Source organism: Ricinus communis, chromosome 1 (assembly GCF_019578655.1).
Source record: "Ricinus communis isolate WT05 ecotype wild-type chromosome 1, ASM1957865v1, whole genome shotgun sequence".
NCBI lineage: Eukaryota > Viridiplantae > Streptophyta > Magnoliopsida > Malpighiales > Euphorbiaceae > Ricinus > Ricinus communis.
The window spans coordinates 6,917,471-6,942,689 of record NC_063256.1 but is presented as its reverse complement, the minus strand read 5'-3'; the positions used below and the strand labels follow the sequence as shown (position 1 = coordinate 6,942,689).

At 35.0% G+C, this 25,219-nt stretch overlaps 6 protein-coding genes across 10 annotated transcripts; 3 read left to right on the top strand and 3 right to left on the bottom strand.

Moving 5' to 3' along the window:
- Window positions 1-181: 181 nt before the first annotated feature.
- LOC8272039 (probable inactive patatin-like protein 9) lies at window positions 182-2,179 on the bottom strand. Its single transcript, XM_002520694.4, has 2 exons — window positions 688-2,179; window positions 182-586 (listed from the first exon to the last, which is right to left on the bottom strand). Exons 1-2 carry the CDS (start codon window positions 1,621-1,623, stop codon window positions 353-355), a joined length of 1,170 nt encoding a protein of 389 aa, XP_002520740.1. The 5' UTR covers window positions 1,624-2,179; the 3' UTR covers window positions 182-352.
- A 1,037-nt stretch (window positions 2,180-3,216) lies between these two features.
- On the top strand, window positions 3,217-6,351 carry LOC8272040 (DAR GTPase 3, chloroplastic). 3 transcript variants are annotated; one of them, XR_007216221.1, is made up of 9 exons: window positions 3,218-3,530; window positions 3,757-3,876; window positions 3,979-4,095; window positions 4,194-4,337; window positions 4,416-4,502; window positions 4,593-4,708; window positions 5,315-5,492; window positions 5,573-5,630; window positions 5,772-5,862. XR_007216221.1 is itself a non-coding variant. In XM_015720190.3 (9 exons), the coding sequence occupies exons 1-9, from the start codon at window positions 3,381-3,383 to the stop codon at window positions 5,893-5,895; spliced, it is 1,098 nt and encodes a 365-aa protein (XP_015575676.1). In that variant the 5' UTR covers window positions 3,227-3,380; the 3' UTR covers window positions 5,896-6,351. The 3 variants fall into 3 exon arrangements, 2 of the variants coding, with proteins under 2 accessions (XP_015575677.1, XP_015575676.1); XM_015720190.3 differs by having other exon boundaries at window positions 3,227-3,530; window positions 5,315-5,496; window positions 5,772-6,351; XM_015720191.3 differs by lacking the exon at window positions 5,573-5,630 and having other exon boundaries at window positions 3,217-3,530; window positions 5,315-5,496; window positions 5,772-6,351.
- Window positions 6,352-6,864: 513 nt separating this feature from the next.
- Window positions 6,865-9,804, bottom strand: LOC8272041 (cyclin-U3-1). 3 transcript variants are annotated; one of them, XM_002520696.4, is made up of 3 exons: window positions 9,498-9,804; window positions 7,885-8,297; window positions 6,865-7,495 (listed from the first exon to the last, which is right to left on the bottom strand). In XM_002520696.4, exons 2-3 carry the CDS (start codon window positions 8,283-8,285, stop codon window positions 7,237-7,239), a joined length of 660 nt encoding a protein of 219 aa, XP_002520742.1. In that variant the 5' UTR covers window positions 8,286-8,297; window positions 9,498-9,804; the 3' UTR covers window positions 6,865-7,236. The 3 variants fall into 3 exon arrangements, with proteins under 3 accessions (XP_002520742.1, XP_015575679.1, XP_025013390.1); XM_015720193.3 differs by having other exon boundaries at window positions 7,885-8,292; window positions 9,498-9,803; XM_025157622.2 differs by lacking the exon at window positions 9,498-9,804 and having other exon boundaries at window positions 7,885-8,303.
- Window positions 9,805-13,885: 4,081 nt separating this feature from the next.
- Window positions 13,886-17,621, top strand: LOC8272042 (RAN GTPase-activating protein 1). Its single transcript, XM_002520697.4, has 2 exons — window positions 13,886-14,431; window positions 15,621-17,621. The coding sequence occupies exon 2, from the start codon at window positions 15,632-15,634 to the stop codon at window positions 17,270-17,272; it is 1,641 nt and encodes a 546-aa protein (XP_002520743.2). The 5' UTR covers window positions 13,886-14,431; window positions 15,621-15,631; the 3' UTR covers window positions 17,273-17,621.
- Window positions 17,622-18,133: 512 nt separating this feature from the next.
- On the bottom strand, window positions 18,134-20,332 carry LOC8272043 (chloroplast stem-loop binding protein of 41 kDa a, chloroplastic). Its single transcript, XM_015720145.3, has 6 exons — window positions 19,819-20,332; window positions 19,543-19,664; window positions 19,258-19,360; window positions 19,016-19,154; window positions 18,631-18,908; window positions 18,134-18,486 (listed from the first exon to the last, which is right to left on the bottom strand). The coding sequence occupies exons 1-6, from the start codon at window positions 20,206-20,208 to the stop codon at window positions 18,304-18,306; spliced, it is 1,215 nt and encodes a 404-aa protein (XP_015575631.2). The 5' UTR covers window positions 20,209-20,332; the 3' UTR covers window positions 18,134-18,303.
- Window positions 20,333-21,340: 1,008 nt separating this feature from the next.
- Window positions 21,341-23,330, top strand: LOC8272044. Its single transcript, XM_002520699.4, has 6 exons — window positions 21,341-21,498; window positions 21,579-21,749; window positions 21,853-21,978; window positions 22,101-22,358; window positions 22,463-22,627; window positions 22,730-23,330. Exons 1-6 carry the CDS (start codon window positions 21,454-21,456, stop codon window positions 23,036-23,038), a joined length of 1,074 nt encoding a protein of 357 aa, XP_002520745.1. The 5' UTR covers window positions 21,341-21,453; the 3' UTR covers window positions 23,039-23,330.
- Window positions 23,331-25,219: the final 1,889 nt, after the last annotated feature.

Genomic DNA, 25,219 nt, shown 5'->3' with positions numbered 1-25,219 from the left:
ATATAAGAGACAAAAGCCCCGTATGGGCCATAATTACCCGAGTGAAAAAGATGGATCATTAATTAATTAAGCTTTTATATATATATTGCATTGCATTGCACTGCACTGTAACTAATTAATTATTTGTCTTCAGTCAAAGGAACACCAAATCAATTTAACCAAGAGTGAGAGATAGATGGTATGGTCTAAACAGGTTATTATTAGTTACTAGTGCTACTCATTTTTTTAACTTCAAACACAGATAGTTAAGTAAACCCGAGGTTGGTTACAAAAGGGTTAAAAAGAGGGAAAAGGAAAAAAGAGAATACAAATATTAAAAAAGAAAAAGAAAAAAAAATAAAAACAAAATTAGCTAACGGCCGTTGGATAGTGGGCTAACGGTGGAATCCTTGCAGGGACTAGGAGGCAAGCTACTCCTTCCTGAAGCAACAAGACGTTGCACGAACCCCTGGATTCTTTCTCCGTTCGTCTCCATCAATAACCGTTTCCCGCCAAACGGCAACGACTCCACTCCTCTCTCATTCAACACCTCTTCTTGCTCCTTCTGGCCCACTGCCAGCATTCCGTCGCCCTTCAATCCGTTTGCCTGCTCACACAAATTTCACCCCATTAATATAAACTAAAACAAGAGAAAAGAAGTCCTGTTTGGCTCCTGAGAAAAATAAAACAAAAATCAAAATGCAATACCTGGATTCTGACATAGTCCGTACCGTTCCAACAAAAAGCGTTCCCTAACATCTGGTCAACAGTCTCAGATACTCCATCGAGCACAATATTAACGATACAAGACGTCTCGCATTCACCGTTGCGGCGTAGATTTTGCTTACTTAACGATCCACTTAACGGACCGTTACCTAATGAAAGAACCAAAAGATCCTCCACTCCATTAGCAGATGGGAAATCCCGTTTATTATGGAGAACATGCGTAACCGCGGCGGCCGTTGGATTATTCATCACTAAACCACCATCAATAGCGCAACAAGAGGTTTTACCGTCAACAGACGTCAATTTAAACGGCTTGAAGAGACTCGGAGTAGCTAGAGTAGCGAGGCAGACCTTCCAAAGGTCAAAGTTGAAACTCGGTGAATCGGAGGCGTCGGCTCGGGAGAAAACGAAAGGAGCAGAGCTGTTTAGGTCAAAGCAAGGAATAAGGAGAGGCTTACACGTGTCCTTCAAGGTCAGGATCTCTCCGTCTTCTCTTCTCAATGCTTCTTTCAAAGTCTTCTCTATACTCTTGCCGGAGAATCTCTTACGTCGGCGGAGGAACCCACTTCCGCAGACTTTAAAGAGCTCGGAGTTTTTCTCAGCTAAAAAAGCGACGGCCTCTGTAGCAGAGAATAAAGGACGGCCAGAACCGTCGTCAGCCGCGAGCATAGCAGAGAGTAGAGCACCAATACCAGTACCGGCAATAATGTCAAAGAAATCAGCGATACGAGCGTGAGGATCACCGGTTTTGAGACGGATCTGGTCTTCGAGGTGAACAAGAGAAGCGCCAGAAACAATGCCGGTGGTACCACCGCCGTCAATGCTAAGAACACGTGTTTTCTTGGAGTTTTCGCAGTGAGAAAGCCATTTTTGCTCTAGCTTTGAAAAGATCTCAAGTGTTACCTTACTAAGCTCCATCCTTTGAAAATATATTTGGTTGCTGTTTAAAGAGAGCAAGGAAAAAGCGTCGGTGTGAGGTATGTGTAAATAGGGAGTGTATCTCTGTTTGTTTCTTGGATTCACGTTTTGCTGATGAAAAACATTAATGTGTGCAGAGTGGAGGCTGTTTTTAGTTTTTACTCACTTTCAATTGGCTTAATGAAGGCGGAGAGTGAGAGTGTCTGTGTGGGGACTGTGAGAGTTAAAACCGGAAATGAGTAAGTGAGTGTGTGTGTGTGTGAGACAGGAGGTATTGGAAAGAAGGTGGTTATATACGCGAGTTGTTGCTGCCTGTCGTTATCTCTTTATTTTATTTTATTTATTTATTTTACTGGGGGAGGGGGGAGACGGGTTTTACTTTTTTTTGTGTGTATGTGTGTGCGCGAGTCAGAGTCTTACGTGTATGAGACTGTCCTTGCACGTGCAACTGCGCGTGTTCTTATCGGGTTAAGAGAACCGCTAACCTCGGCTTTTTACTCGGCTCGGCTCTCGCTCTCTCTTCAAACCGTCTTTCTCTTTTTCTTTTTGTTAGAATAATATTTTCAGTTTTCACTGGTTAATTCTTTCAGGTTTGTAATCTTAAATTGCAAATAAATAATAAATTTAGAAAGTTAACAGAACTGTCAGATATGATTTGAGATCCAAACATGGATTAGTGAGATCCAGAACAACTCATTTGGTGCTCTTCAGTGATGAATTATTAAGGCGTATTAGAGAAACGAAAAGAACAAGAAAATGGTGGCATCAAAATTAAATTGAACAGAAGACGTATGGTCGTAATCCGCAACAAATGATGAAATGGACAGAATGGCACTGTTAGACACAAGTATAGAAAGGCGTAAATATGCATACAGGGATGACAGATCGAGTAAAAAAAAAATGAAAAATTTCTAGCGTAAGAAGTGTTTTTGTACAATGCTTAGAAGGACCCAGACATTATAATGCTATCCCTGGCACTTAACAAGGACCATTATCATGACAAACTTAAGCAAAGGAATAAGACTTTGGGTGACAAAAGCATTTAAAACTCTGATTTAGATTGTAGCTCTGATTTCGTCGCTTCTGTTATTTGTTTCTTATATGCTTATGTATCTTTTTTATTTTGCTCGCAAGCTTACTGACACATACAACATTTTGGTTTCTTCAGCATTTGGGATCCTGGTGGAAGTCGCTCAATGTAAGTAACAAGGTGTAGTTGGTGGTGTGCCAGCATAATGACAATAATGGCCAAATTTTTGTTAACTCATGCCGTTCAAGGTTGACAGCTGAGGCCTGAAATAAGAGTCCCACTAGCAAGCTTCAGGGCCTGGATTCAACCCCCTAGTTTAATTGTACTTGTGAGAATTTGGCCCATATAATAACCCATACAAAAACTATTACATGCATTATGATGCTTTTGGGACTTGCATTTGAATATCTTTATCATGCTTTGACAAGATATGCATTAGGCATAGCAAATGACATTCCTGACCTTCATTATATGTAACGACAGATTTACAAGAAATATTTTTGTTTGCTAAGATTTACAAGGATTTAGCAAGAGCCTTTTTGCAACAAACTGAAGCTAGGCCCTGAAGGGTCCAAGATAATTCAGGCTTCACAATATTACAGTTGGGCCTTTGTGATTCCAGGCTTAGAGTACCCAAAAAGGGATGAAAAAGAAACAGCATGGATTAATTTAACAGCTCTCAGTTTCTTCACGTTTATACGCACTACTTGATTGAGAGAAAGAAAGGATGGGGGTGCAGATTCTGGGGCTATGGTCACCCAATTATACAGTATGCGTTCACCTACCTGAAACCAGAAGCAGCAACAGAGTTCACTCTGTAACAAGTGCACAACTCTCAACTACTGCTTCTCTCTCCTCCCAACCTCCCACTATTCAGGCAAGATAAACTGTTTTCTGTATGTATTATGTATATGTTCTTGCTGTATTTGTAAAGGAAAGAATTCTAAATAGTATAGCTTTCTTGAAAAAAGAGAAGGATTTTGATGTTCTTATCACCATGTGTTCAATTCTTGGAAAGAAATTGTGAAAATTGTGAAGTAAATAAGCTTTAAGTTAGTAATTGAAGCAGGAACGTATTGTTTTGACGAAGAACATGGTGGCAGGTTGTTAATATTGGTGGAAAGACTCCAACTTTGTACGGAAATGCTACCCTTGATGAGACTGATTGGGTTGGTCTTGAAACTGACCTATATTATTGGACAAAGCCACTGCGTCCTGTTCAGGTGTGAACAGAGATTTCTTTTCACTGTTGTTGGCTTTTAAACATGTTGATGTATTCGAAATTGGGTGGTTTGAGTTCATATTGGTTGCTTAAAACTGTGCAGTGGTATCCTGGTCATATTGCCAAAACTGAAAAAGAACTTAAAGAACAACTCAAGTTAATGGATGTTGTGATAGAAGTGCGAGATGCTAGAATTCCTTTATCCACAACTCATCCCCAGGTTAATTTCCAATTCAAGTTGATGCTTATGAAGAAAAAGGAGTTAGCTTTACATTTACTGTTGCTCTTTTTTTTTTTTTTCTTTTTCCCCGCAAGCAGATGGACTCATGGCTTGGAAATAGGAAAAGAATTTTGGTGTTGAATAGAGAAGATATGATATCCAAGGCAGACAGGAATGCTTGGGCAAATTATTTTGCAACTCAGGGAATCAAGGCTGTCTTTGCCAATGGGCAATTTGGAATGGTAGGGGAAGAGATCCTTTCCTTGCTTTTTTAGTTTGTAAATCATTGCAAATAGTGATCTTTATTGAGGCAAATACAGGGTACTGTGAAGCTCAGCAGGTTAGCAAAGGCATTAGCTGCAAGTGTAAATGTCAAACGCAGAGCCAAGGGACTCCTTCCTCGTCCAGTGAGTTTCAAAGATGTTTGTATAATGATGTAATGGATCACATCACTCTCTAACAATTTCATTTGATGGGATTCTTTCATTATCTTTTAGGTTCGAGCTGGAGTAGTTGGGTATCCAAATGTTGGGAAATCATCATTGATCAATCGGTTGCTCAAGCGCCGGATGTGCGAAGCAGCTTCCAGACCTGGAGTTACAAGAGAATTGAAGTATGCATCTATTTTACTTTTCTTCACTGAATCAAAAGGGAAGTGAAACTGAGAAAGTATGTAAGCGTTGGTGAATATAAAGGTGTGCCCTGTCATAAGACTCATAATTTATGGCAGGCTTCTATTCCTTTGGACTCCCTTGCCACCCCACCCTGCCAAACAACTGGAAAAAGAAAAAGAAAACAGAAAATCAATATCTTCTAAGCCCAGACTTAGATGCAGTCCAAGAGTAATTTAGAGATCTGAAGAGCTTGAGATTTCTGCAACCATATCATCATTGGAATTAATATTTGGTCATGAGGTTTCTTAATTATTGAAATTCTCATATGCTGAGAATCTTAGTAATTTTAAGTGCTTTGCCTAATTAGAACCTTCTCATCCTTTATCAGTAAAGACGTAGCAGTACAAGGTTTTGGCTTGTACTAAAAAAATCACTGTCACATTTAGCTTTATAATCTATTTTGAGAATAAAAGAATCAAACTAAGTGAAGAAACCAATTACCTGAAAAAAAAAACCTTATTGTCCTTATTAATGTAATAGTTAGAAGAAAAGCTGGCTATTATAGTGATACATACTTACTGGGTGCACTTTTTGATGTTCACAAGATGGGTTCGATTCGGGAATGAACTTGAGTTGCTAGACTCTCCTGGCATGCTCCCAATGCGGATTAATGATCAATCAGCTGCAATTAAGCTTGCCATCTGCGATGACATTGGAGAGAGATCCTATGATGTGGCTGATGTGGCAGCAATACTTGTACAGATGTTGACAAGGATTCCATCAGTAGGTATGGTCCATATTGTTTATTATTCAATCAATACATCCAATTTGAGGGCTGTAATTTTGAATTTTCCCCTTGCCAGGTCTAGAAGCTCTTCATAGGCGCTACAAAATTGATGTAGATGGGTATAATGGTAGAATGTATGTTCTCTTGTTGCTTGTTTCTAAACGGAATGACTGCAAAAACTTTAAAAGCTCAAGAAGTGTGTATATATATATATATTTCTCGTCCTTAGATTTGAAGTCCCTGTTTGATTTAATTTTTGTTAATTTCGAGTGCAGATTTATTCAGAAGCTTGCAATTCAGTTGTTCAATGGGGACACACATCAAGCAGCTTTCCGTATCTTGACTGATTTTCGGAAGGGAAAGTTTGGTTGGGTGGCACTGGAGAGGCCCCCGAGGTAATTCTGTTAGTATTTTTGAATTGAATGACCATTTCCTAAAGCAGCCAGCTATTCCATGAACTGGTAGTGCCAAGTGGTGCACTAGCAGAATTTCGTGGATGTATTTCTTGGTATCTTAGGGTGCTACAGCCTATAGGAGGAGACACAAAGCTTCTGCTTATCGTAAAACCTGTGAAGGAATTATAGCAGGTGCGTACATACTAGGAGCTTTGCATCTTGAGTTGGTAGATATACAGGTCATCTGTTTCTCAGGTTGTGAAGTTGTCATCTCCAGGGAAGTTGCTGCAGAATCTGTAACAATATCTGTATCTATATAGTATAGCAACTGGTTGTAAAATATACCCCTATTGAAAAGGCTGCGTAGGCCTCATATCAAACTGAAACATATCATTTTTCAGCTTTTAACATCAAATGAAGCACCAATGATTTTAATGTGGCCACATTCCACAGGTGCTAATTGTCCCTCCATATGCTATACTATATACTGCTTACATGTATTCTGATTCCAAATAGAGGAGCTGCAATGAGAAATGCGACAGAGGTGATGATAGAGACCAGGGCTAAGCAGCGACGTGGAGAATGAATCCTTGAACCTGGCTGCTTGCCTTTGCCGAAGATATAATTGGCCACATTAGCCTACTAATCGTTTGCACAGCCGAGGGACCTAAGAAAACCTCGTCTTCCCTCTCCAACAAGCTACTTTTTTTTCACATTTTCATGATTTCTTGGTAGTATTTTTAATCACAATTGATCAGAAAAGAAACAAAACTCAGACTTGTTTTACCCTGACTAAATTGCATCTGGCTTACATTTTTGTTTTGACCAGTGGCTTTTAATTCAAGCAAGCAAACAACAATATCGTATCCATTAGAAAAATCAAAATGGGTGGAAGTATTTCAGCTAATTCTCGCTTGTTACATATTTCAGCGCCACAAATAAGCAGCAGACAAGGTTCACATAAGAGGAAAGCTTATATGAAGTCGCATCCTCTTGCCATCACAATCTTGCCATGGCAATAATAGAGATGCGTGCTACAGAGACCAATTCTATAACCGTAAAGTTGTTTAATCCATACTTACAAACTTTCTCATGAAGGAAAAACACAGATCCTGAAGGGCAAATCCACAGGAGATAAGGTCCTGCGAAGGAAATTGTGGGACCAAATCTAGAAAAAATGAGACATGTACTAACCAATTGCACTCATAAATGAATGTGTGCAAGCCGTCTGTCCAACATTCAAACTGATATGACTGACATCTAAACTCAATATCCAGAACTTCTAACTCGACTATATTCAAATGAATGTAAGATTACAATGATACAATTTGATCATTTGGAATCTTCATCTTGCAATCGTGGGAGCACAAGGGGTCGAATCATCTTTATTAGACCAACTTTCTTTAATTCTGCAAACTTGGATTGGTCGTTCAATCTGATGCCCTTCGGCAGCTTCCTTTTCCAACTGAGAACAGTATCTTCCAAATGTGTTGACACTTACTTGAAGTCTGAAATCTATACTAAACAAAAACTTCATCTCCAACTTGTTCAACTCTTCTGTACTTACTCCTCCCACTTTTGCATAGTAGGCATTGTTGAAGAACCTGAAAATCACATGGATATTTAAGAATGTGAGAAAAAACAAATCTGCAAATTTGTTCGAATTGTCGTGCAACTGCTTATTTGCTGATTACTTTTTGTTGTAATGGAATCTATATATATATATATATATATATATATAGAGAGAGAGAGAGAGAGAGAGAGCTGATTGACTACTGGGATTTTTATCCGGCCACATTAAAGTAGGGGGCATATCAAACATTCTTCATCAGTATCTATTCTGAGGAGAATTCACCTTACCATAAAGTATAAAATTTGTAAGAACAAAGGGAATCCGACACTTGTTTGCTTATTTGTTCCAGTTGTAGATTGAACTCAGCTTGCAGCAATTTACTACACAAATATAAATCAACTTGTGGGAAGTGGTACTTACGCATCATCAATGAACTTTGCAGCAACCATTACACTTGTTATTAGGAGCCGATGGACATTAAGAGAGGTTAAATGAATGTCTGTGTTCTGTATAAATCTATCCACATAAATGTGTGCCACAATGAAGCAGGATGGACTGCAGCCAGAGTACTTGAAGATGCGATCTATGTACTGCCGGATGCTCACAGTGGGCGCCCTAGAACCATGGAATTCTGTCCTAGAGTCATTGATCTGTGTTGTCTCCAGTAGCATCTCATTTTTCTGGACAGATCTCTCAAGAAGTGAAGAAAGAAGGGTTAAAGCCCGTGGAGTTCCCAAAATTCTTTTTCCCAATGCCTTAAGCCCCAAAGTTAGGTATACATCCAAGTCCACATTCTCAGTATCAAGTGCCAATGTTCCCATATCTGAACTGCACTGCATTAAATTAACAGCTATAAGCTCACCATCATTATTTTAGAACAAACCAAATACATTCACATCAAGGAGAACACAAGGGAGGGACTGACAAGAAAATTCAGACGTGATGATAGTTTGTTGCAAAATGTATTCAGGCCATTTTAATAATCAGTGCAACAATCTTAAAGCCTACACAATAAGGGTAATAAGAATTGGTTTGAGATAAATATATTATAGTGAGGTTGGATTAAGGAAAATAATCATTTAACAGTAACTCTGAAAGAAGAAAGGAAATTATAGGACCTCCATCAATCATGTGATCAAGAATATAATAAAGAGAAAATAAAAGGATTCTAATAAAGTTTTCGGGAAGTAAAGGTAATAATCAAAGTCAGCCAGTTGTCTTCCGATTAGATACATAGCAAGTATACAATGAGAAGTAAAGAAGATTTAATGCAATTTATTAGATTATCAACAAATCCTGTGAAATTATAAAAGAAAGGGCAGCACCATTTACACAAAGTACCATGAGATAAATCACACAACTACTAGAGTTCAAATCTTGGATAAAATTCGAATGAAGCTCTGTAGTTGAGGCATCAATAACAGTTACTTTGAACCCTTTCTCTCTAGTAACTACAGCTAGATACTTTTATCAGAATCTAAGAAGTCATAAAAGAATTCTAGACAATTGATTCAATGCAACTTACATGAAGAACTATCCGTCTCCCATTCACTAAATCTTTCAATTGAGAGGCAAAATTTGAGGCATAGTGTTCTGCTGGCAAAGAATTAGATCCAACTTACAAATCCAAATCTTGATTGTAGATATGGATTAAACGCAGATTTAGCGACTGCTCCTTTAACTTATTTATACGAAGAAGCAAAAATCTCATAGAATCCCAATTCAGTTTTTCCCAAGATTTGGGAATTTAACTATAATTTAGCGCAAAAGTAACAATATTTAACTGAATACGCTAAATTGGGCAGTTAAATAAAGCTGACCCATAAGGAATTGAGCATAAGAAGACGAACTTTAACAATTAAGCAAAGTAACCCAGATCAACTCAGAGCCAACAAGCAGGAAAATTACCATCTTTATAAAACCCCAATTTAGAAAACAGAACATCCAATCCAAATACCATGGAAAGAATATAAAGAAAACAAATTTAAAGAACGAAAAAGTAAATAAATAAATGAAACACAGAGAAAACTTACATGATAATTGTCAAGAGATGTTTGTAGCTAAGAAAGCATGCAGAAGATACAGTGAGAAGTCGGAGAGAAAGAGACCATGAATCCTTTTGTTAACATAGAGTTTGCATTACCCTGCTTCTCTCTGTAGCAGCCATGTTTCTTTTCCTTCTCTACATTACTTCAGCCACCAAAAAAGAGAGAAGCTTTGCTTTTATTTTAATTTTATTTAGCTTTTTTATACATAAGAATTTATTATTGTCCCTCTTCACATGGAAAGGAGGGAAGTTTCTCTCTTTTATTAAAAAACAAAACAGGAAAAGGAAAAAGGAAAATGAAAAAAAGAAAAAAAATTTATAAAGAAGATAAGAGTGTCGGTTCTAGTCACCATTGTTAATTGGGTGAGGAAAGCTCATTGGATTCTTGCCTTCTCGGCGGTGAAGTCAGGGACCCACTTTTGCTGTTACTTTTTTTTTTTTTGTTATTTTCCATCTTCATTTCTTTCTCTCTGTCTTTCTTTCTTTCTTTCTTTATTGATTTACTTATTAATTGCTTATCACTTAATTAACTGTTTTAGGATGATGTTAAGTAAGTAAACAATAAAGTTTATCGTTAACAATGCTTTTTTTGTTGTTGTTGATAGATATCCACACCCCATCTTTGTGGATTTGCACTCTAGATTTGTAGAAATCTGCTTCTTGTTTCAAAATTTTATTTTCCTTATTTTCATAAATTATATGTTCTAATTTTAAAATATCTAAAAATTATACGTTTAACACAACTCAAACTCGAAAAAATAGATGGAAAATCAAGATTAAAGATTTTTTAGATAATATAGATATATAATTTAATTTAAACTAGTTATTTATTGATGTATTGAACTGTCATTAATATAATTTTAATTATAAAATTAAATAAATAAATATAACTAATAAAATTTTTAATATTAAAATTAATTTATAAAATTTGAAGAAGTAATAGCAAACTAACTATTTTAAAATATTTTTAACTTTTAAATTTATAAGATTTTATTAATATAATAATTTTACTATTATTTATTAATTAATTTAATATTATTTAAATTAATATATCAATATTATTTTTAAATTAAAAATTCATTATATAATTAAAAATATAATTTATTATTAAATTTAATATTAAAGATGTTATTTTTTAGATTGGAATTATTATCCGATTATAAAACTAATTTATTAATTAATGTAATATTAAAATATAATTAAGATATTATTTTAAATATAAAATTAATATCATTATTTAATTTAAAAACTGATTATTAATTAAATAATATTAAAAATTAAAATATAATTTAAAAATTAGACCGTTTAATTAAAATATAAGTTATAAATTAATAAATTAATAATTAATAAAAAATTATAAAATTATACATAATTTTGAATTTCACTTATTAAAAATAAATACATATTTCAAAATAAAAAAATTATGGGTAAAAAATTAAATATATATGTATATATTATGTATGTGTTTTTTTTTTTTTCATTTTATTCTAAAATTTGAATGAGTTGAAATTTATATAAAATTACTAGTGTTTCTACTAATTTTCAGTTAGGTGTCTATTATTGCACTCCGTAGATTTAGCAACCAGCTGTAAATAAAGATATATTAAATTTTATAAATAAAGATATATATACTAAATTTATATGAACATATTAAAAAATAAAAAGAATAATAGAAAAAGAATTGTGTTGTAGGAAGTTTATTATTAAATCAGGGCGGAAGATATTTAGGAGTGCAAGTGACAATGATTGAAAGTGAGAAGTGAGAATGTTATAATTTGGGGGTATTTAGGAGTTGGGAATCTACTAATCAAATTCTAAATATTAATGCGGTGGCTTGATATTGACAATTGATTGGACTGCACCACCTCATCTCTCTCTGTATAAGAGTATATACTTTTTTATTATTTATTAAACAGAAATTAAATATTGGTGGTACCTAAGTGTATGAGTTGGATTTGGTCTTATCTATTAGGTGGTGAGTTGGACAATAAACCTTCTTAATCCCTCACACTAACACATTACAATTACGGTATTATACAAATAACCGGTCGTATGGCCCAAAACACCTTTACACCACATTTAAATATATTTACTAACTTTACTCTTTCTAAACTAAAACTATCATTTAATCGTAATAAAAATTCATCAATCAATCATTCTCAGTGATTAGTGTTATTCTAAATAGTTAAAATCTTAATTCATCGCTTAATCCTATTTTTTCACAGTTGAATTCAAACTCATATATATTTATAAATATTTTTCTTTCTTTTATTATAAAATAAGCACACTCACTGTCGTCTAAAATAATGAACTCTTTTTATGTTTTGATTATTTTATAATATAGACCTCCCTTTATTAATAGATTTCAGACTGATCATATCAAAAATTTAAAAATTAAGAGTTTAATTGATTTTGAATAAAATATATATTATTATAATTTGATGATTAAAGGTTCCAAGTTTACCTAGCTTGGAAGATTTTTTTTTTTTTATTAGAGTTGACTCAATTAATCCGTGTGAACCATAACCAAAACATCTTTGATCCGGCGGAATTGCCAATTTTAAGGCGAATTAATACAAAAATAGGTTTTAAACTGAACAAAAACATGCTCCAGTTCACGGTTCAACCGGTTGGGCTGAGCTAGATTTAATAACTGTGTTTTTTATAATAATTACATCATTTTTTATATTTTTGAAAAATTTTAAAGTCTATTAAGTTAATATTTCTATTAATGTGGAAGACTAATTTACCTAATTAGTATTATTATTATAAGATTATATATCACAAGTTAAAAGTAGTATTAATTCATTTTGAAATATATGCGTTAAAAATAATTTTTAAAATTTTTTTATTTTAAAGGGTAATATTACAAAAAAGAATATTTTTTAAAATATAAAATATGATTAAAAAGGGTCTATCCGACTAGTCAGTGTTCCTAAATGAGCAGTGTTTAGTTTGTTGGATGAAATGATGAGGGGAGGCAAGTAGAGGTTTAATTAATTACAAAATAACTTAACTTGGAATTCCTGTCTCTATCATTTTACGTAATAATGTGATCATATGTTTGCGTAGATTGAGCCAGTGCCATTTAGTTTACAGCTGGCAAGGTGTCGGTTCCGACAGGACCACGAAGAAGCCCATAATTAAGCTGCTTAATCATAATCTTAATCTTTTTCTTTAATGGGAAAAGCTGTTTAATCTTCGTCATATGATTTTTGTTTTAATGTCAGTGATACCCTTTTCAGAAAGCCTAACTTTTCAATCTAATCAAAGATAAATTATCCATTATTGGACATAAACTATATAGTTGAAGATAATTAATCACTCATAGCCATATTGGAACCTCTGCAGCATGGCAAACTGTACTAGAAAAATACTATAGAGAGAAAGAGAGAGAGAGACGACTTTGGCGGATTCATTTTTCATTAAAGAAAAGAAGAGAATAAAAGGGGACTATGGTAAGATTAAGAATTTCTATTGAATACAAATGATAATTAATTGAAATTTCTACATAAGTATCAAGCAAAATTCCAATATCAAATATTAATTAATTTTTAGTGTTAATTAGATATGGATTTTAATACCACTCCAATTCCTAACCTACTGGCTCGTAATTGAGTTCTTAAAAATGATTTTTGAAAAAGGCCCGTCTGGCATTATTAATTCATCATGGATCGCATGTTTATAGAAAAAGGAAAGTTAGATCTGGGATAAGGCCCAAGCCCATCATACCCAAAGGGCAACGAGATTGTATTAATAAATAAAATGGCAACTGGCAACTTACTATTTAACCCTATATTTGTTCATATTGTACTAATTACCCTTGACATTTAAAAATTAATTTCTTTATTTTTTTATTTTATAATTTTATACTAAAAACCCATTTCGTAGATTTTTTTTTAAACAACCATTAACTAGGTTTAATTTTATATTATTTGTCCCTTCATCTTTGGTATAATATACAAATTGCCCGTTATAGTTTATTTATTATACTAAAGTCTTCTCGTCTAATTTGTATATAAAAATTAATTTAGTGTTTGTAAAAAAATAATTAATTAGTATTCTTTAATTATTTTAATGTTTAATATAATCAAATTTTGATAAAATTTAAATATTTTAAAAATGCGTATGTTAATTAAAATATAAAAAATTTATATAATTTAAGTTTATATTGTTAGAATAAAATAGATAGTGTTATTATTAATAATAATTTTATTACAGTAAACTGGTAATTTTGATAAAAAATTTGAAGTTCAAATTATATTTCTTTTATCAGTTTAAATTTTTATTTATATTGAAATTTCAAAACACAAAGAGATTTTAGTGCAATAAATAAAATATTAAGAGACAATTTGTATATTACAAAAAAAAATTAGAGAGCAAATAGTATAAAACTAAACTTAATTAACAGTTTTCTAACAATAATTTTAATAGAAAAAAATTTTGGTATAAAATTATAAAATAAAAAATAAAAAAAATATTTTTTAAATATAAAAAAATGACTAATATAATATAAAAAATATAAGAGTCAAATGGTAATTTCCTCCTGGATAAAACTCAAACGAGGAGGCGGGAGGAGATTTTCGTCATTTTAGGGGAAAGGTTACGGAAAACCAACGCAATCAGGCTGACAATAATTTAAAAAGGCAAAGCTCAAAAAAGGGATGAATTATAGTTTCCCTCCAATTCCTGCACGCACGCACTCGTTTTAATAATTTTATTCCCCCTTTTTTCTCTTATCTGCAATTCTCATCATTACACATTTCCACCTCTAACTCCCCATTCCCCTCTGGTCCTTTTCCTTTTCTTTTTAAGATTATTTATTCGAAAAACGGAGTCAGTTTCTGCTCTCTAGGGTTTTGCAGTTGCTGTTTCTTTGCTCTACAACAATCTAGGGTTTCTAACGGCGCTTTCTCTCAGGTACTCTCTTATCTATCCAATTCTTTCTTCTTCTTTTTTTCTCAATTAGCATTTAGGCAAGTATCAATTTCAGTATGATTCTTTTTTTGAATCTGTGTGCTTTTATCTTGTTTTGGTTTGGTGGTGATGTCTAAGCATTTGGTTTTCTCTGGATCTTTGCGCTTTGTGGTGTTTCAAGTCAGAAATCTCATTGCTTTTGTTGTTTAGTTTTTATGGCCAAACTAATAATTATTATAAGTTATGGAACTGTGTTGGGGTTTTATGAATTGATATTTATGTTTGTTCAATGGCTTTAACTTTGTTATGATTAATTTACTATTTTAACTTAGCATATATTATATAAACTTGACTAATGGTACTTGGCATCTCTTATAAAGCTTCTGGGTCTTTTCAGTTTGAATATTAGTGAAGAGTTGAGTATTTGTTTTGGTCCAATTGTTTATTAGAATTGCTTGAGATTGTATTCTTGATTAGAACTAGTCTTGATGTTACTCTTCAGTTTATCAGTAGAGAAAAGAACGAAATTTTGAAACTACTTGATTCTCTTAATTGATCTACTTTAAAGAAATGCAAGGAAGCAAAAATCTGAAGGAAAATTTCATGAAAATTCCCTTTTAGACATTTCTTTTAGGTGTGTGTTGCGAGTTGTCAATTAAGATGTGGATATGTTTCTGAGTGTCAATTTTTTTTGTTATCTCTATTCAACATGTATTTAAATTAAAAATCTTACGTTCCTTTTTCTCATTTGTTTTTCTCTATAAGCTTTTAATGAAGATTTGATTATTTATTTCTATTAACTTTCTTTTTCTTCATTTTCTCTATACAATACAAGTGAATCAAATTTTCTTTTATTTTATCTTCCATTTCTTCTCATTCCCTAAGTTATTTTCCTGCAAATAAGTTAAAGGCATATGCAATATAACACAGCATTACTCATTAAATCAGCATTTTGGTTTTAAGAAATTCATAGCATGGGGATTTTAGTACGTTTTACTTAATTGCTTAAAATGGACAACTTTATAAAAGGTATTTGAGAATGTAGGAAGTGATGAAATGCATGTTTGGTTGGACTAATTTAAGCGGTTTGTTATTTGGAAACACCTTCATTTTTCTATATCAACATTAGATGTGCTTCCTTGTTTCTAGATCTTTTAGGTATTATAATGCAGTCATGAAAAATTCTTTTCAGGTTACTTTGCAATGGATTCTACTGCACAAACTTTCCAACAGCGAACGCTTTCTGTCAAATTGTGGCCTCCTAATCAGAGTACCAGGCTAATGCTTATAGAGCGGATGACGAAGAATCTTACGACCCCATCTATTATTTCCAGAAAGTATGGCCAGTTGAGCAAAGAGGAGGCTGAGGAAGATGCTAAACAAATTGAAGAGTTGGCATTTGATGCAGCAAACCAGCACCATCAGAAGGAGCCAGATGGTGATGGAGGTTCTGCAGTTCAGGTTTATGCCAAAGAATCCAGTAAGCTCATGCTGGAAGTTTTAAAAAGGGGCCCTATAATGAAGGAGGATGGTAACGTGACAACCGCTGAGATAGCTAGCTCCATACGTACAGATGTTTTTGATATATCTGCCGGCCGTCGTGCATTTATCAGTGCAGAAGAGGCTCAGGATCTCTTAAGACCACTTAAGGAGCTAGGAAACCGATATACTAAGATATGTTTCAGCAATAGAAGTTTTGGCTTGGATGCAGCTGCTGTTGCTGAGCAGATTTTGTTGTCCGTAAAGGATCAACTGACAGAAGTAGATTTATCAGACTTTGTTGCTGGAAGGCCAGAGCCAGAAGCTCTTGAAGTCATGAACATTTTTTCTACAGCCCTTGAGGGTTGTAATTTGAGGTGTCTCAATCTTTCGAATAACGCCCTGGGTGAAAAGGGTGTGAGGGCTTTTGGGGCACTCCTCAAATCACAGAATAATCTGGAGGAGCTTTATCTTATAAATGATGGTATCTCTGAGGAAGCTGCGCGTGCAGTTTGTGAGCTAGTTCCTTCCACGGAGAAACTCAAGGTACTTCAGTTTCATAATAATATGACTGGAGATGAAGGTGCAGTTGCTATTGCTGAGTTTGTGAAACGGTCTGCTATGCTTGAAGATTTTAGATGTTCCTCAACAAGGATAGGCTTAGATGGCGGTGTTGCACTGGCTGAAGCACTTGGAACATGTACCCATTTGCGGAAGCTTGATCTTCGTGACAATATGTTTGGAGTGGAAGCTGGTGTTGCTCTGAGTAAGGCTCTATTTTCTTTTGCTGATCTAACCGAGGTTTATCTGAGTTATCTAAACTTGGAAGATGAGGGCGCAGAGGCACTCGCCGATGCTCTAAAGGAGTCTGCACCTTCACTTGAAGTTCTTGATATGGCTGGGAATGATTTTACTGCCAAAGCAGCTTCTTCTTTGGCACCCTGTATAGCAGCAAAACAATTTCTCAGCAAGTTAAACCTTGCGGAGAATGAATTGAAGGATGAAGGTGCTATTTTGATTGCTAAGGCAATAGAAGGGGGTCATGGTCAATTAAATGAAGTTGATTTGGGCACTAACCAGATCAGAAGGGCTGGGGCAAGGCTCTTGGCACAGGCTGTTGTGCTGAAGCCTGGTTTCAAGTTGCTGAATATCAATGGTAATTTCATATCTGATGAAGGAATTGATGAAGTGAAGGATATATTCAAGAATTTGCCTGGTGTCCTTGGGCCTTTAGATGAGAACGATCCAGAAGGTGAAGATCTTGATTATGAGGAAAAAGAAGATGATGAAGATAATGAGGATGAATTGGAATCGAAACTCAAGGGGCTTGATATCAAGCATGATGAACAGTTCCGTCTGAAGTAATTTGCTTTCTTAGGCCCTTAGCTCTTTCTGAATGAAGACTTATCCATAGACTGATTATTTCTGTTGTTCTTTCTGGGATTAAACCTTGTCCCTATGCCATCTAGTCCAGTAGCATTAACCAGGTGTAATAGATTATCTACTGTAGGCCAGTCTCAGAAAAGTACTTCAGAAACACGGAACTGGGTTTTAGTTTTAGGATTTCTAGTCAATTCTTCTTGCAAATTTGCAATAGGCAGTATGTGCCGCCTTAATTTACTAGAGGCTCAATACGAGGGTGTCTAACTGCCTTTTGTAGCATATGCATGCTCAAAATTATTTTAAGTTATTTGAGACTTGAAATATTTAATTACTTGGGTTGTTTAATTGTGCTGAGAATACTGTTTTGGTGAAGTTGATGTGTGTCGACTGGCTGGTTCTCTTCTCAAATGAGCACTTTTGCACACTATTAATCTTAAGCAATAAGTGGGTCCTCATCAGAAATTTTCTTACTAGACTTTGCTCCCTAGTTTTTCATGCTATGGCCTTGAGTTGCCTAGCACAGCCACCGTACGAAGGCATAAACCGACGGAAATGTGATCTTGCTCTAATGTCACAGCACAAATATGAATATGCAGCATTTAGTATCAGTGAAACGTGATACCATCAATTGTGAGAAAACATAGTATTAGTGAAACATGAGACCATCAGACCTGAGGAAATTTAGAAATGATTCATTGCGATAATGTATGAGTGACTGAACATGTTGACTATTGGATTGGCAACGATTTAAAATTTCTTGCAATCCAGTTCGGCTGAAAATGTACTGTAGAAGTTTGCTATTATCCTTCATTTTCTTTGGTACATTCATTAAATTACGCTTGGTAATTGAGAACTTAATTTATTCATCATGTTTTTCCTGTGGATTGAGTTAAAAGAATACAAGTCTTTAACAAAACTAGACAGATTTGGGAGGAAAAAAATGATTACAGGCTCTCCATCAGACCAGGGTCTTCTAAAATGGGCAGTTCTTCAAATGCCATTATTCCAACAGATCATACTGCTACTGGAATCTTAAGGGATTCGAGTATTTTATCATCTAACTCGAACTGCATAGGCTTCTTGTCTCTCCCAATCTTTACATACTCATCAAATCTTTCTTTCAAGTCTTCAGGAAGGTTCGTGGTGGATTGCCATCCCAAGATGTCCTTGGCAGCTCTGGGTTCCGCATAGAAATGCTGCAAAATACAGGGATGATATAGATTATTCTTATTTTTCAAGAAGTTGCAAGTAGTAGAAAAACTGCATTTGAATCAGAAGTGAAAATGTCCTTGCTATGCCTAACAATATATATTGTATGCCAAACTTGAGCAATCTATTACCATATTTCGGAAAGGAAAAGCTTTCTTTGCATCAATTCCAACAGCTTTCGGGTCATAATGCACTATTTCAACTGGTAGACCTGCAGCCTGAGCACACAGTTTGGCCATTCCATCCAAAGTAACAGCACGGTCACTTACACAGTTGAATATATTGCCACCGGCAGCTTCTGGGTTTTCAACAGATTTAGTAAGCATAGAAGATAAGTCCCTAACATGGGAGATATTAGTTAGTTGCATCCCGGACCCGGGGATTGGTACTGGCCTTTTCCGGACGATTCCTGCTTAGAGTAGGTCCATCATCATCATAACATATAAGAGGAAAAGAAAAGAAAATGAATAGAGGCCTCACTCTATTATTCAGATGTGCAAGATTTTCTATACTTACGATCAAAAAACCATTCCTCACAATCTTTGTTGTTGCCTGAACCAATCATGTATTGCGGGCGGAAAACAGCCCAACTGCTGAAAACCTCAGCAATATATTTTTCCACAGCAACATGACTTGCACTAGATTTAACAGCGTCCTGCAACATATAAGAAACATAGACTTAGTGGACGGCAAACATTCTATCTGAGTTCTTGCTTTCTTGGGACAAGAAACGCATATTACTTTAATTAATTGATTACCCCTTCAACATGAGGAGGTTCATCAGTTGGTACATAGATTCCAGCGCTGCTGATGTATAGGAACTGCTTCGCACCAGCACTCTTGGCCCAGTCTGCTACAGGTCTATGTGTTAAAAGATTAATGTTAGTTTCCCTTTCACATAATTGTTTGTGGATTAACTGAGCTTCAACTGGGGTTTGAACTCCTAAGGTAATAGCTCTACAGGCAACTAAGCTAAAACTCATTGGTTATGCGTCACAGAATTTAAAGAGCTTAAATTATGTAACAAGGGCATGATATGAAACCTGACAGTATCGAGGTCCTTGCCATTGTTATCTAACACAACATCAAATGTTGCTCCTTCCACAACCTTCCCTACTTCTGCAGGGTCTCCCCATACCGTCTTCCCTCCCGCACTAACAATTTCCTTGATCAAAAGAAAGAAGAAATGCAATCAATTTCCCACAAAAGAGTTCCAATAAATAGAATAGCTGAATATACACATTACCATATATACCTAATCAGAAATTCCCAGATTGTAAAGCACACAAGAACTGTATATACTGAATTCTAGAACTTACAGAAAATCTGCTGAATGGAGGCTTCTTCATTTTATCAGAATTCTCATCACCAACAGTAAAGATAGTGACCTCATGGCCAGAACCTAAAAGCTCTTTCGCGAAATAAAATCCAATAACAGCATGGCCACCACTGTTAGTATTAACTATGAGGACTTTCTTCTTAGCTGCAGCACTGGCCTTGACAGTGAAAGAAGAGGAGGCAGAGAAGCGCCTTGAACATGCTGGGTATGCTAAAGAAGTAGGAGTAATGGAGAGAAAAGCAGAGAGAGAAGAAGACTGAGAGAAAGATGAAAGACAGAGGCGTGGAGAAGGTAGAAGAGATGGCGGAGAAAGCTTCGAAGGTGGAGACGAGAATAGGAGAGAGGAAGATGAAGGTGCAGGAGTAGCCATGGATGACTGGTGATTTCGGAGCTGATCGTTTTAGAGCCAGCAGTTTTTGGTTTCTAAGATAAAGGTAACCACAAGCTTTCTTTAACTGACGTTCCAATTAATTTTGCCGGGTAATTTTTCATGTTACAGTGGAGATGGAAGTGAGTGGAAATTTGACATCTAAATTCAGTATGAGCAGAGCATTGAGGTCATACCCCACCAGTACTTGAAAAAGCCACTTATCCTATTTGATGCAAGTTCAGTTATTTAATATTATAATATCTAATTTATATTATATTTATTTAAAATTCATAAAATTTTAATGTGAAAAAATATAAATAAAAAATAAGAAAGATTGAAGTGAGCACTTGAATTGTTTTGTCCTTGAATTTCTTACGTGGGAAATTGAAAACATATGGATATCTTTCTGTTGGGTAGATAGTGTCAAGAAATTATATGAAAACCCACTGTCAAGATTATTCTCGAAAATATAAGGGGCACCCATTTATTTATTTATTTTACCTCATTTATTTTTCTTATACGACTATTAGTGGTACGCACTTAAATTAACGAGCGATGATAAATTATTAGAATAAAGTAATATGTATGTGTTAAAGTTGCAATCTTTTTTTTTCTCGAGAAAACAAAGAGAATTGTTTTGGTTTGAATATAATAATTTACCCACTGAGGAAAGAAATGGTTTGAAAGAATGGGTGAGAGAGAGGGGAAGGGTAAATCAATCAAAATTAATCTCAATAACATTTCAAGTTGTTTTGTTTAGTTACAATCTACTTTTTGATGTATCTAATCATGACACAATACAATCCATGTCCACGATGATCTCCATATTTAAGACAAAAAGTAGTTCGATTGATCTAAGCCAACCGAGCATATTAAAGTGTGCTTAAGCTCTAATTTATTACTACTCCACTGGGGAGAACATTAAGAAGAAAAAAAACACCATTAGCCAACTGAAACACTTCCATTGGTGACCATTTTGTTTGCTTATTACTAGGAGATAAGGGTGGATCCCATAGAAAGCGACCCTACTAGGCGCGTTTGAAAGCACCGCAGCTTTGATGATCGAAAAGGAGTGGACCAACGTTAAGTTAAAAATAAAAAGAGAAAAACAAATAATGCCAGATTTTTTTTATAACGTTAACCCAAATGTCCCCTCTTTTTAAATGCCCTTCATCATTACACTCCCTCTTACTTAATAACTAGCCGTTACGTATCTATCTCTCTATCTCTCTTGCTCTCTGTCTCATGGCAGCTTCGGTAGATTCTCCATCTCCTTCCCACGTCAACAAGGTAACTTCTTTCTCTTCTTCTTGTTCTGGGTTATGACTTGCTTGTTGGATTCTTTTGTTACAATTTGGTTTTGATGACAGGAGAACACAAGCTTCACGGTTTCTTCTCCACTCTTCAGTCCCGCCTCCGACAAGCGTTTTTGGAGCTCTCTCCGTAGCCGAATCGACTCTCTTCTCGAGAATCGACAATGCAAGGTTTCTATTGCCCAAGATCAGCTTGATCCTGACCCTGCTTCAACCAGTGCTCATTTGGTTGGTCTTTTAACTATTATTTTTTTTTCTCTTTTTCTTTTTTCTAGTTGAAGAGATGGGTTTGTATTCTAATTTCTTTTTTAAAATTTTTGGGTTTTCTTAGAGCGTAATAGGAGAATCAGATCGAGCTAAGAGAATGAAGGAAGACTCTTTGCTTTTGATTAGAGGGTTTGATTCTATTGCTCACACCCTGTCTCAGCTCTCTAACAATCTGGACAATGCTCTTCAGGTAAAAAGAAACTTACTTTTGAGACTTTCTGTTTCTATTATAATAAATCTTTTTGGAGATTAAACGTTAGATAATGAAGTGTTACTTTTCTCTGTTATTTCTGTCTTCTATTCTGTTTTTAGGGAGCTAGATATCTATCTGAACCACCCACTTTGAGTGAAATATTCCGAAGCAATCTCCAAAACGCAGAAATTAAACAAGAAGATTTGGAAAAGCAACAAAATAGAGGAAAAGAGGAACAGAAAGGTGAAGGAGAGGAGACAAATAAAGGATTGAAAAGGAAGTTCGATCAAACTGGTAACTCAGTAGATCAAGAAAGTGATTCACAGAAGGAAACTGAGGAGAGCCCTAAAGATAATAAGCTGAAGAAAGCCAAAAATGTTGGTTTTCTATTTCTGTTTAGTATATATTACTTGATCTATACTAGGTCTCTACCAAGTTTTTATACTAATTGGCAATTTGTTTACTTGTAAAATATTTGCAGCTTGCTGTTTCCATGGCAACAAAAGCAGCTTCACTTGCAAGAGAACTGAAGTCATTAAGATCTGATTTATGCTTCGTGCAAGAGAGATGCTCTCTTCTTGAAGAAGAAAACAGGAGACTTCGAGATGGATTTTCGAAAGGGATCAGACCAGAAGAAGATGACCTGGTAAGAAAAACTTTGCTGAACTTTGAGTTTAGTGATATTTTGTCATGATATGTATTCATTTAAGGTTATGATCAATTGCATTTATAATTATAATGTTAACAGATGAGGCTTCAAATGGAGGCTTTGCTTGCTGAAAAGTCTAGATTAGCAAATGAGAATGCAAACCTGATAAGGGAAAACCAATGCCTGCACCAACTTGTAGAGTACCACCAACTTACTTCCCACGATCTCTCTGCATCTTATGATCAACTTATTCAGGGAATGTGCTTAGACTTTTCTTCTCCATTACCTTCCCCAAAAGAGGAAAAGGAACATAATGAAGCTGAAAAAGAAGACCTGCAAACGCCAGGGACAAATATTTTGGGCTTTTCAACATCTCTTGAAAAGTGTTTTCATGAAGAACAGATGTAGTCCGGTTCTGCAATAATAAAAGGGACGGCCATGGTGTTGGCGTTAAATTTCATTTGGGGTTTTGATGCCAGTTCCTGGAACTGTGAATTTTGTGCTGTCTTTCTCTGTTAAACTTAGAAGGAGCAGCAGACTAGATAATGACTGTTCAAGAAATGAGGCCGTGGTTTTTGTTTAAAGCATTCACTTAGGTTTTAACTTGGGGTTGTGAATTTTTCAAATGTCTTCCCGACGGCAATGCTGTAATACTGTTTCTTTAAGGATATCATCAGAATAAAGAAAGTGATTTGAATTCTTTTGCTCTCAGTCTTCTTCATATTATGGGACCGAACCAGGTTTTTTTTATAGTTGCTAACAAGCATGATGATGAGCTTTGGGATTTTTGAAGATTCAAGGTTGAGATTGTCTTCTAATTTCCTTAGTTGATCTTTGTTTAACATATCAAGATTGAGATTTGCAAGGTGCAATTTTCTAAGTAATCAATAAAATTTCAAAAAGAACAAGCATGTAAACCTATTGATCCTAACACTTGTTGATAATGCCTGAGCAGAAGAACTTAAATCTCAACTTCTCTAATCCTTAAGGAAGTCCCATGATCCCTTTCTCATACTGCTAAAATTAGAAAACATGTTAACCCATATCTGATATGGACTTGCTATAAGAGAAAACTCATGCTATTAAAGATGGAGAAAAAATAGAAACAATTAAGTAAAATAAAGAAATTGAAGGGCTACCTGTCTCTGCAAACGCTTCAAAGTCGAGATAATAATAATTGAGAATTAAATGGTTTTTCAATCTTATATTCATCAGTATTATGTAACAAAAGAATAACATTTGATAATTAATTTCTAGAAATGACTGTACGTGGCACAAATATATATTGGTTAATAAATAAATATACACATTGCAATTGCAGGTAAGCTCTCCGGTAAAAGTAATTATTTTTAACATAACTGCAAGTGCGAAACTAGTTCCATTGACACTGGGGAAAAGTATCTCTTGGATGAAGGAGAGCAGAAATCATAGATTCATAGTACTTCAGTTTTGCCGAAAGCATGCGCCAACCTCTTCTGCCATTAAAGCTTCAAACTACTAATGAAAACAAAGATAATTTAAAGAATAAATTGAAGAAACTCTTGCTCACGAACCGAAACTAAATTTACCACTGGACAAACAAAATTTAACCTTTTTTTGGTAGTCATGATACAAGCTCTTATATGTGACATTCCCCAGACCAAAGCTCTCAGTCACTAAAGAAGGCTTTCATAACTCAGCTGTCAGACACCTTCAGCCTTTGCCCAGACAGGAAGAACCCTTTTACAGGCAGAAATCTAGGATCAGCTGGATCGAGTTTGGTGATTAAAAAACCAAATTCCTCCATAACTCAGCGAAGCAGAGGAAAGCGAGGTACGCAATTGTACAAATAGAAAACATTGCTGGGGTTTCATAATTGATCAGCAGAAAATCAAGTCTGAGATGGTCCAGTTATATCAGAATTGTTTTGGAAAAGTCTGTCTCTCATAGATTGAGCTCTGAAGAAAGTGTTTTAAGTTGCAGGTCCAGTTCTTAATACTGAAGCTGCTGTTGAGTTATGTAAACCTATCACTACTTGTGAGGTAAAGACAGCTATGTTCAGCATCTGTGACTGTGGAAGATAAAACCCCAAGGCCTAATGGGTTCAGTAGCTCTTTTTTCCAAAAGAGTTGGTTAGTGGTGGGTTCAGATATGTTTCCAGAAGTCGAGGAGTTCTTTGAAAATGGGAAGCTTCTCAGCCTGATAAATGCCATCACAGCTTTTACCATTATCCCAAAAACTGCTTCTCTTGAGAGTCCATGTTGCAAATGTGATTTTTAAGAAGTGCATCCCTCAGGTTGAGTTAATATCTCAATTGGTACTTCAATTTTGCAGTCTATTTTCAATTGCTACCGATTGTTCATTTATTCTTTTTAGTAACATATGTTCTGTTTTTCTTTTAAATAATGCTATTCAAATGAATCTGGTCAAGCATACACATACCAAACCACATTATCTAGACATTTTGTCACACACCTGGTTGCATCAGAGTTGGCAGGAACTAGTAATGGTAGAAAGAAGTGAGTAAAAAATGGAAGATAGAAGTAGGGAATGAAAGAAGAAGAATAGAGATGGACAGAGCGAATGTAGAACAATAACTATCATAGCAGC

Excerpts from the sequence above, each read along its gene's own strand:
- LOC8272039 (XM_002520694.4), bottom strand. The coding sequence starts at position 1,623 with ATGGAGCTTAGTAAGGTAACACTTGAGATCTTTTCAAAGCTAGAGCAA. Across the intron at positions 587-687 it reads CGGACTATGTCAGAATCCAG|GCAAACGGATTGAAGGGCGA; the intron begins GTATTGCATTTT and ends TTGTGTGAGCAG.
- LOC8272040 (XM_015720190.3), top strand. The coding sequence starts at position 3,381 with ATGGGGGTGCAGATTCTGGGGCTATGGTCACCCAATTATACAGTATGC. Across the intron at positions 4,503-4,592 it reads AGGGACTCCTTCCTCGTCCA|GTTCGAGCTGGAGTAGTTGG; the intron begins GTGAGTTTCAAA and ends ATTATCTTTTAG. Across the intron at positions 4,709-5,314 it reads GGAGTTACAAGAGAATTGAA|ATGGGTTCGATTCGGGAATG; the intron begins GTATGCATCTAT and ends GATGTTCACAAG.
- LOC8272041 (XM_025157622.2), bottom strand. The coding sequence starts at position 8,303 with ATGCAGTGCAGTTCAGATATGGGAACATTGGCACTTGATACTGAGAAT. Across the intron at positions 7,496-7,884 it reads GCAAAGTTCATTGATGATGC|GTTCTTCAACAATGCCTACT; the intron begins GTAAGTACCACT and ends TGTGATTTTCAG.
- LOC8272042 (XM_002520697.4), top strand. The coding sequence starts at position 15,632 with ATGGATTCTACTGCACAAACTTTCCAACAGCGAACGCTTTCTGTCAAA.
- LOC8272043 (XM_015720145.3), bottom strand. The coding sequence starts at position 20,208 with ATGGCTACTCCTGCACCTTCATCTTCCTCTCTCCTATTCTCGTCTCCA. Across the intron at positions 18,909-19,015 it reads TGAGGAATGGTTTTTTGATC|GAATCGTCCGGAAAAGGCCA; the intron begins GTAAGTATAGAA and ends TACTCTAAGCAG. Across the intron at positions 18,487-18,630 it reads CTTTTCCTTTCCGAAATATG|CATTTCTATGCGGAACCCAG; the intron begins GTAATAGATTGC and ends TGTATTTTGCAG.
- LOC8272044 (XM_002520699.4), top strand. The coding sequence starts at position 21,454 with ATGGCAGCTTCGGTAGATTCTCCATCTCCTTCCCACGTCAACAAG. Across the intron at positions 21,979-22,100 it reads ATCTGGACAATGCTCTTCAG|GGAGCTAGATATCTATCTGA; the intron begins GTAAAAAGAAAC and ends TTCTGTTTTTAG. Across the intron at positions 22,359-22,462 it reads AGCTGAAGAAAGCCAAAAAT|CTTGCTGTTTCCATGGCAAC; the intron begins GTTGGTTTTCTA and ends AAATATTTGCAG.